The sequence below is a fragment of the Hippoglossus hippoglossus genome, chromosome 15 (genome assembly GCF_009819705.1).
Source record: "Hippoglossus hippoglossus isolate fHipHip1 chromosome 15, fHipHip1.pri, whole genome shotgun sequence".
NCBI lineage: Eukaryota > Metazoa > Chordata > Actinopteri > Pleuronectiformes > Pleuronectidae > Hippoglossus > Hippoglossus hippoglossus.
In genome coordinates this window covers 12,580,423-12,591,116 of record NC_047165.1, presented here as the reverse complement: position 1 = coordinate 12,591,116, position 10,694 = coordinate 12,580,423, and the positions used below count along the sequence as shown (strand labels likewise).

The 10,694-nt window shown below is 42.2% G+C and overlaps 1 protein-coding gene across 1 annotated transcript; it reads left to right on the top strand.

Annotated features, from left to right (window-relative positions):
- The first annotated feature begins 660 nt into the window (after positions 1-660).
- Positions 661-10,628, top strand: vstm4a (V-set and transmembrane domain containing 4a). Its single transcript, XM_034609216.1, has 8 exons — positions 661-1,369; positions 2,573-3,028; positions 6,191-6,244; positions 6,350-6,457; positions 6,558-6,591; positions 6,892-7,040; positions 7,918-7,985; positions 9,512-10,628. The coding sequence occupies exons 1-8, from the start codon at positions 1,321-1,323 to the stop codon at positions 9,665-9,667; spliced, it is 1,074 nt and encodes a 357-aa protein (XP_034465107.1). The 5' UTR covers positions 661-1,320; the 3' UTR covers positions 9,668-10,628.
- Positions 10,629-10,694: the final 66 nt, after the last annotated feature.

Here is a 10,694-nt window from a genome sequence, read left to right as displayed (position 1 = left end):
TGTCTTTTATTTCCCTTGATTCACCAGCGCAGATTAAATGTTCATGACAGTGGTGAGAAATGCCTGCATACACTCCTGTGGTATTGTTGTCCCCCTGAGAAGCAGTAACTTGCTTTGACCACTGCAGGGCAGAGGAGAGTAATCTCTCCTCTGAAGACTTGAACTTCAGACTCATGCAAAGGAAAACTTGAGGGAAACCCCAAGTGAAAGACACACTTAAGAAGATGTATTACTTCTCCAATGTCACCAGAATTATTATTTTGGCATTTTTACACATCACCCACAATTGATAAAACATGTACTGCGGCCTGAACTTAATCTGAATGTACAGTACAAATACTTTCTTTTCAAAACAAAAGATTTAGTCAAGGTTAGAAAACGACCGAACCACCTTATCAAAGCAGCCGCACATTTTCCACTGAATCCATCCATCCTACAGAGGTCATATGTATGAAGGGTTAAATCTGTTGTGTAATTCCATTTGGCTTTGGCAGAGCTCAAAGCGCCAGCAGAAGCCCTGCCTCAGCAGTTTGGGCTGCCCAATAAAGCAGCAGGCTTCATACCACTGGGACAGTCTGACAACCACAGCCAGAGACAGGCCCATGCCACTCTGTCCAGCAACCAGACAGGGAGAGGTCCCAGCACACACACACACGCACACACACACACACACACATAGACATAAGTGCATGAACACATGTATGCAAGCAGAAAAACAGCTTACATATATGAAAACCAACATTTCCTCATTGTAAACATTATTGGGAGATGCAAGATGAGTATCACCAGTTGATTGTGAGAGTTACTGGGGTAATGGAAATGCATTTTCAGCACTTTGTTGTGTATGCCCCTCAAAATGACACATAATGACAAGCGCATGCACACACACATACAAACATACACACACACACAAGCCACAAGACTTGACCGTCGCTTTAGGAGCCCTGGGGTTTTGGGCCAGGGTCCAAGACTCCTCACAGAAACACAGGAAATGACATTTCCTACATTCTGCAGGACACACAGAAAGAGGGAAAGAAAGGGAGAGACGGACTGAGAGAGAGAGAGAGAGAGAGAGAGAGAGAGAGAGAGAGAGAGAGAGAGAGAGGGAGAGAGAGAGAGCACTGGGAGAGTGAGTGGGAGTTTCTAAGTGGAACAGAACATTTACTGTTTCATATTACACAAAAAGCAGAGAAAGAGGAGAAGAGTTAATGGTGGGTAAGGGGTACTGGTGGGTCGTGCGGTCCGGCTCTGTTTTGAATGTAGCCGCTAGTTGAGGTGCTGTGCAGTTGTCTGGGTTTATGGATTCGCTGACTGTGGAAAATGTACTTCTCTATAGTGGTCCTTGTCCTGACTAAGGCTCTGGTCACAGGTAAGTTTACCTTGTCAACAACAATGTAAGAGAAAGCGAGCGAGCATGCAAGTAAGAGAGTGTGTCTGATGTTCTAACCTGGTGATCTAACATAAACCATAGTGGAGCAATAATTGTTGCGTTTTTGTTATGAAACTTTGGTATGAAAATAATGTCAAAACATCACATGATAGTCACTGGTTCTATACATAAGTTGTAAGTCATTATTTCATTACGGGCAATATTGACATAGCAATCACAGCAAATGTGGCTTTAATTAAAAGGAAAGCAGTTGTGGAGTTGAGCAGTTTGTTCCCTGTGAGAAAACCTCAGTATAATAATAAGCATTCCATACACTGCCATAAAGTGGACTCACAACTCATATGGCCTGTAATCGTTTGCTTACTTTCAGTTCTGTGTATGTCATGTTAGTTTGAATCCCTTTATGTTGTCACATCAAGCAGCGTAGGAGCCTGAGGGAGATTCCCCACCTCACCCTGCAGGAAAAAAACAAAAAACAGCAAGAATCCCAGATGGTCCCTGTTATCTTGTCGTCTTTCTCTTTGCTCTGTTTCGGAGAGTAAAGTGCTGAAGATGAATGTTTCCCACCTGTAGATTTTCTTTGCCCGTCTGATCACACATATTGTGTCCAGACCCAGTGTCTCTGCTACAGACAGACCTGACCTAGCTGGCAGCAGGATCAAACACTACCTCCTCCAGGGTTTGTGCTGTCTCGCTCTCAGTCCTCAAAGTTTCTCTTTGCTATTACGAACTAAATTCCCACCCAGTGACAGAATGACATTAACTGTAAAAGCTGAACTCGTGATAGTGTGAGCTCTATAAATCCAAGTTGCCATTGTTGGTGTGCATATAAACTTACTTGCCACAATTATGTGTAATTGAGAGGAAATTAAACATGTTGCAAAAAATGAACTCATGACTTTTTCCGTGTGTGGCACACTACCAACTTAAAAAGCAGGGAGGAGTCCCTATTGTTTTGGAAAATAGTACTTTATGGTTTGGTTTGATTGTATTGTGCCATAAAACAACATGCAACTTGCAAAAAATAATGGTGATAAAGTGATAAAGTGGATAGCACGGTTTGCTAACAGCAAGAAGGTTCCCAGTTCGAATCCCTGCTGCTTGGCCGGGGCCTTTCTGTGTGGAGTTTGCCCCTGTGGGTTTTCCTCCCCAAGTTATATTCTTTGTGTCTTTTGTCCACAGATGTATGTCACGCTCTCAATGTGACACTGACCCCTGGACCTGTTGTCATGGTAACAGAGAAAGACAACGTGACCCTGTCCTGCCTGGTATCTCAGAGGAAGAGGAGCAGCAGCGTTCTCATCCTGCGCTGGTTCTTCTCACCTCTTGCTGCTCCGACTCTCCTCCCTCCTCCGTCCTCTCCATCCTCCTCCTCCCCCCCAGCCCTGGACCCCTCTCAATTTCTGATCGTGAAGATGGGCATAAAGAAAATGAAGCTGTACGGTAACTACACCCGTGGTTTCCCCCAGCCAAAGTTTCGCCTGTACGAGGAGGCGGAGGGGGAGCTGTATCGGTTGCGGATTTTCAGCGTGGCAGGGGGGGATCAGGGGTTCTACACCTGCAAGGTTCAGGAGATCCGCAAATTCAGAAACACGTGGAGATCATCGTCCAATGGCACCAGCACCACACAGCTCACAGGTAACTGCAGGTGTGCTGTTACACATTGTGCTCTTCGTGTTGCCAGTGGAAAGCTGCAAGGCCGCATTTTTGGCTGATGTTGGGGTGGAAATTGAGAGATGGAGGGTTTGAGAGTTGACATCAGCTGCTGCTTTTCTATTTTCCTGCTCTTTAAATCAAGCCAAGTGGTTGGAAGTTTGAGCCCCTTTCTCAGCAAGTATTCTACGTGTCCTTGAGCAAGACGTCGGAATGTGACTGTCTCCTGGTGGAGGACAAGTTAGGCTGTGAAACATCAACACAAATAATGTTAGTATTTCACCATTTCCAGCCGAATTAGGGGTCAGATTGTAATAACTGTTTAGCCTTTTGTCAGATCAAATCCAAGAAAATGTATTAACCCACTTGATTCAAGCAGGCGAGAAAAGAAAAGCGCATAAGACACTGCATTGTATCACCCGCTACACTTATGATTTTGTGCAACCCTTAGCACTGACAAGAGAGAATCAAAGGCAAAGGGGATTTCTGGTGTTATTACTTTGAAATGTTTTCCATGGAATACTCCTAGCTGTCCAAGGAATTCCCTCACAGCCACACGCATACAGTGTGGAGGATGGTGTCTCCATGTCGTCTGGCAACAGAAAGGCCTGAATAAAGGAAGAGCAATAGTTTTTGTTAAAGGATAAAGGGCAAGAAGAATTGTGTAGCGTGTATTCTTTGACTCTATAGTGCTGTTATTTGCTGTAAGTACAGCCTATATGTGTTTCAGCGTGACCCCAATCCTCTGGCATTTCCATTTCAAAACAATGAGCTCACACATCCAAACCACACTCAACAATATCTCTCTGTGTGTGAGTGAGCGTGAGGAGTAAAAAGGTAGAGTGTTGCTGAGCTGGCTAAAAAAAAAAAAAATCTCTAAGAAGCAATAACCTGCTTCGTCTCAGAAAGTCCAAAACTCTGAAAAACATGACGTCAGCCCTCTGGGTTCACTTTTATGCAAACCTCAGGAGAACGTTGACTTGAGGATTCAGTTGCAGTGGAACTTATTTAAGTCTACAACAAATCTGGATAAGAACTAACTTTAATCAGATGCAGTACAATCTCTTGAGATTTGACTGGATTCAATGCAGAGGACACATCTGTCGGTTTGGGATGCACAGGATTTAATAGAGATTAAGGATGCTGCTAGGTGGAGCTACATTTGAATCATTTGCCCACTTTACCTTTTCACTAGTTCTATGCCTGGAACTTTAAGTCAGATGGACCCATCTGGCAACGCCCTGCCCTACATTCAAGGCAACGTCCCTCTAAGGAAGCCACACGACCTCAGGCATCTCCGACATGCATCGACCACAGAACCAGAAAACACAAGAGCTGACATTATGAGGGTAAACAAAGAGAAAACTAAGTTGAACTGTCAGTGAGATCCAGGGAAGCCCTCGGTCTGCAGAGCTCAGAGCAGCAGTAACACCCCACTGAGATCTCTGGACCACTCTCACTACAAATGTGTTTCACAGCGGGAAGATGGTTTGTCCTCTCCCACATCTTTAAATCCCAACTTCAGACCTAATGATGGAACAAATGATGGTTCATGGCTCTTTATGAAAACCTGTACCTCTCTTTGTGCAAACCGCCTGTGCAGACATCTGTATAATCTGGATGCTATTTTGATACCTACAGCCAACCTGTTCACCTCAGGCTGCACGCGCAGATCAGATGCAGATTTACTTTGTGGTTACCCACACTGGGCAGATACGTGGTTTTCTCACAGTAACTGTTAACAGCTCGCATGTCTGTTACTTAGTCATCAAATTAGACTCAGCCACAATTTGTCTAATTAACAATTGTTTTTCTTAGGCTACTATTATTTCTCTTTAAACAGTGGATGGTTGAAACTCAGTAAAAAATATAATCAGTAGAGAGCATTCCTACGCCATGGCCCAGCAGTCTCCTTTAAATTTAATTTTTTTGCTTGGATCTGCACGAAAATAAAAATGTTGAAAGCACTCTATCTGTAGATGTTAAAGAAATTGAAATAAATACTCTGGATTGGCCCTGATCAGGATTCACACCTTTTCTGCTTTAATTCATCCAGTAGTTTTTGCGTCATCCTGCTAAATAATAAAAATGCAGACAACAACATCACCTCTTGGCAGAGATAATTATACATACATATATTTAACATTTTGCCCCCCAAAAAGCACATAATCACAGGGCTCTCACATGTCATATATGTAAACACCCTGTCTTCTTCTGTGGGTATTTATTTGGTTAGTGGAAGTCACATGAGCAGACTGGGCTCCATCAAATTTGAGCTCACTGACATAAATGGGGGACAACAGCCTCCTGAAGAGGTTTAATAGGCCCCCAGTAGCCCGTACGTATGGGACAGATCTGGGTTAATAATGCCCATTTAATGGCCTGATAATTGCTTAGATTGCTTATATTGCATTGCGCGTCCGTCAATCTAGTCTTTTAACTCTTATCTCTGGCTGCTAGATACATATTTTAGATAAAAAAAATGATTATAATGAATAATACAATTATTGTAAGTCACTGTTTCTGATGTCTGGTCACAATAGAAAAAACCTTTGTGCTGTTCCCTGACAATGTGCCGTCTGGAACAGGCTAGAAGTCAATTAGAGTTAATATCTTATCATTTCTTATTAATATGTTTATCAACCTGTGTTTTAAAAGACGTATTAAAATCTCATTAAGGGGAGCGGAGAGACACAGTAATTTATGTACACAGCCTCTCTCCTTGTTAAATAGCCCTGACCTATACACAGCCCATCATTCATCCGCACAAGCTGACAACTTCTTATTCACCCTCTTGTCACACAGACACAGAAAACTGCAACGTTAAACAATAGTGAAGTGACCAACAGAAGGAAGTGGGTTTTCAAAGCAACAGGGAATCTCTAAAAATTCAAGAACAGCAGCATTGTGCGTGTGTGTGTGTGTGCGTGCGTGCGTGCGTGCGTGCGTGCGTGCGTGCGTGTGGGGTGGGTTTGGCTGATGCTGCAGCAGACTCTCCCTTCTCGACAGCGGTTTTGATATTTCTGGAAACCACTGAGGCCGTCTGCTGTGTTGGGACAGTTCCCTCAGACAACAGCAATTTACAGAGATTTTTTTGTCTGGACATGTCCTGTTTGCTGACTCCGTTTTTAACAATTGTTTCCCCAGTGCACTTCACCCTCGAGGCCGGCAGCAGTGAAGGACTGTGGCGTTTATTTGCGGGTACAGTTTTCATCTCTGGCTTTACTTCTATTTAACGTTACAAAATAAAAGTCTGAAAATGCTGCTGATGATCCTTTTCTCACATTATCTCATCACCTTTTGAAGATGTGTATCTGTGCGCTGTGCTGATCTGCTCACTGGGCCTGTTGTCCATCTTCCTGTTCACTCTGGTTCTCACGTGCCAGTACTTTCACAGACGACACAGGCTCAAAGGTAAATTTCCGTTACAGTAACTTTGCATTTCTATCTTTGTCTATTGTGCTATTGTGCTATTAAGAAAACGTGATTTTTTTTTCTGCTGTTTTCTCTGCAGCCAGTTATCTGCTGGTCAAGTGTCCAGAAAGCAGGTACATTATGCTCTTTATCATATATTTCTGGTTGGAGACAACATTATTAGACAAAGTCACCTTGGGGCTTTGACATCTTGTGATGACATTTTAATGGATCAAATTAATAATTGATGGATCACAAAAATAATCAGAAGACTCATTTTAAAGAACAGTCCATTGTCAGGCACCGCAAATTTCAGATTGTTTATATTGCATTTCTTACATTTCTTAAGTCTATGTACCTTTGTCTTATTGATTAATTGCTAATGAACGTGTGAGTTTCAGTTGAATTTAGTAGTAAACCTCTGCTCCGTACAGCTCAGGAGAGACTGTAACCAGCTCCAGCAGTTCCTCCAGTTACTCCCCAAGAGCGCAGAGGAAAGACACCAGACGGAAACCGGACAGAAGAGTCACAGTGACGCCACCTAAACTACCTGTAGAGCCTCCACCGCACATACCAGCCAAAGGTAACAACCTGAGTCTTCCGAAGATGGTAAAGTCTTTATAGATGTTTTAACAGCCCCCGACACGGGTAGGACTTTTCCCGGTGCTGCTGATGATCACTCTACGGTGACAAACAATCAGTCGAAAGAAAATGAGAGAGCGACAAAGAGCGCTCTCCTCCTGATCTTTTCGATGCCATTAAATTTCCACTTTTGAAAATAAAATGCGATTTAGTTGCCAGCACTAACTATGTGATGGGGGAATGGCTGAGATGGGATGGCAGAATTGGAAGGTTTTTCCAAGAATTTTTTGGTAATTTGGTTTAATTTGGGTTTAAAGGGGATGGTATCTCCCCTCATCCCACCAACAAATCACCAACTTAATATGAACGTCCAAGATGGTGGTTACCACGTAGCATGGAGGAGACTGGTTCAGTCTTTATATTTTTACGTGGACTTTCTCTCTCAGGTTCCTAACACACTGGAGGCATTAGAGTCCCAGGGAGCTGAGGGAGGCTCCGAGCCCTAAGAAAAAGAAATTAGCGAGTAAAGAAAACATGGATTAAATGAAGGTATCCAGCAAATACAAAAGCAGAAAAGGATATCTTCAGCATAATTCTATTTCCATGACGAAATCATCGGCAGAGATTTGGGCAGAAAACAGACTGATAATAAAACTTAATACTGTGTTAGGGTAAAGTCCCACTGGGTGTATCGCCTGAGGTTAACTCAACACGGACAGAAACATTGAAAATGGCAGAATAAAGCTACTACACCTCGACTATGTGAAGTATAACACGGCTGTGAAGGATGATTTCGACTTCCATCACACAGGCATATTTGTGAACTCATTCCCCCTGGCTGTTGTTTTGAGTCAATTAAGGTTGTCTCCGTTTTTTAGTGCCTGTTGCTGCGAAGAGACCTCAAAAGCCCAGAAGGTTAAAGACTCAGCCGAGGAGATCTGCCGCTGTAAGTCTCTTTATTATCACCCATCATTGGGGCTCACTTATTCCTTATGTCCACCTCTGGCATGACTGTATTTATGAATATGTACTATTATTTATTATTATTATATTTGTTAATATGTATTTATTAACGTTTCAAAGATTTTTTTTTCTCATTTACAGAGTTGTTATTGAGATTCGTACAAGAGGGAATTTGTCTCAAGACTGCATGATTGTCTACAGGAGTTTATTGCCATCTCTTCATTCAGTTATGAGCTTGATAATTCTATTTAGCTTTATTGCTTCTCAAACACAATTATTTATTTAGATTGCTTCATTGGTTTTATATCTACAATAAAAGTGTCAAACAAGTATATACAGAGGAAAACTGCTCAAACTAAGGATCATCAGCAGCTCCACCGTTGCCATTCTTGTGATTTTGCATTGAAATCTTGCTACGGAGATGTGAGCATTTCTTCTGCACGCACATACTGATTGAATTAGTGCAACGAGAAGGATCTGGGGATGTTGGATAGGAATCCGGTTGAACCAAATGAGTAAACTGAATGTTCCAAGAGGTCCTGTGAAGCCTGTAAACACATTTTCTGCAGCTAAGAAGCACCATGGAGATATTTACAGCAGACAGTGAAACTATTTTACTGTTTTATGAGAAAGATTTAATGCAGAGAAGATGCATAGAGGGGAAATCAGAAATGTTTATACTCTATACTTTAAACACAACAGTTTCCAAGCCTGAGACCACTTTACCATTGAAGATAATGGGAATGTTTGGACCCCACTGCATTTCAGATTCTGTGGGTTTAAGCACCCACGAGAATGCCCAGCACCCAGGTGTGCCAGCATATACAGTCTCGGGACTACATATATATTGATTTTTATAAACAGTTGGTGCTAGACCTGAGCTCTAAACCCTAACCACCACTTGGAGTGTCACTCCGGATGATCTAATCTACTACCATAAAGAAATAAAACAACAATGTAAAGAGAAAGCAAATTTAATTTAACTGGAAGGGCACTCAGAGAGTAACTACGTCCACAAAGGCCCAACAGTCCCCTTAAGAAACCATGTTTTAATTCACTAGATGCAGATTATTATTTGGCAGTTTTTAAAAACAAGATCTATAAATTATTTCCTGTGAAATCAAACAAAATCAAATGAAAATGTTGCAAAACTAGCTGTTCTGGATGCGCCCCAAAATGTAATGAGTTCTTTCAAGACTCCAAGTTTCATGGTAATCTAGCCAGTAGCTTTTGAGTAATCTTGCTTATTTACAGACAAACAAAACAAAAACATAACCTCCTTGGTGGAGGTAACTATGTAGTAGTTCCTGCGGCCTATGGTTTAGGTTAGGGTTCGTGCAGGCTATGGTTCTTGCATAAGGTTTAGTTGGGGCCCTGATGGTCGGGCATTCAACGGTTGAGACCACCCACTGGCAGTAACATAAGTCGACACCGCTGTACAAGCAGTTTTTTCCTCTATTACATTATCGAGAGTTTCATTCCTCTTCTCTTTCCCCTTCCCTCCTCCAGCCTCGAGTAACACAGGAGGACAGTCTGACATATGCAGAACTGGAGCTGGTTAGACCGAGGCCGGAGCCCCAGGCCTCCTCCGCCACACCGGACCCCGACCCCTCAAGCCCGGACACTGTGTACGCTCAGATCCTCTTCCAGGAGAAGCAGCTGTAAACACAGCCGCTCGGTACCTCCTCCGGTGAAGGCAAAGATTCGGCTCTGACTGAGTGGCATCAAAAAGGACTATAGCCTATTTATGAACTATCAATATGGCAATTAGCTTTTGTTTTTTGGCTGCAAGTTCGCTACAGCTGCTGGTAAATGAGGCTTTTGTGTTTCCTCCCGGCAGTTTCTTTCCAGCACAGCAGTTTTTTGGGGTCTTATAATTCAGTTGTTTTGTTTGTTGGCATCGTTGGCCTGTGAGCCAGATGTTTATAAGAATGTTGTTACTGGTAACTATTCTGTATAAACTCAGGAGACTGTGTGGAGGTGTGTGGTGTCCATGCTCCAACTGCAGCGTCATGTTGCCACGGCCACACTCGGCTTTTTAAATGCATTATAGCTCTAATGAACAAAAATGAATAAACGTATGCCTGGGTCTGACATTCAAAGAGTTCAGCCTGTGATTCATACAAACGCTGTTTTTAATCATCGGTTCAAAGTGGTCTGGATTGCACTTTGTCAGATTTTATATGATGTGACTGGGGTCACAAGCAAATCTGTTTTAGATGACGAGAGAAAAAATTACAACATGATATGACAAACAGCTGCAGCTCATTGTGCGTCTGACATACGAAGCAGCACAGGCTGAGAAATGAGAAACCAATGACTTCTGTAATCGGTTAAAGGGAAGAGAACATTTTGGGAAAAACACTTTTGTTCTTTAGCAGAGCGTTAGATGAGAAGATCTCATGTCTAACTAAGAGGAAGTCTGTCAGGCCTGCGGCTGTTAGCCTAGCTTAGCATTAAGAATGAAAGCAGAGGGAAAACCCTAGCTTGTCTCTGCCCAAAAGTCTGTATGTATATATAAAAATGGCAATTATTCCTATAGATGTCAATATCAAACCCTTGTGAAAAATAATACACAAATGTATAGAACTTAAATATGCACAAATATATAGAAATACATAATATACTTAAATATATAAAGAAAAGAAATGTATTATTTTTAAATGTAAAATGTAAACAGAAATATTTTCTT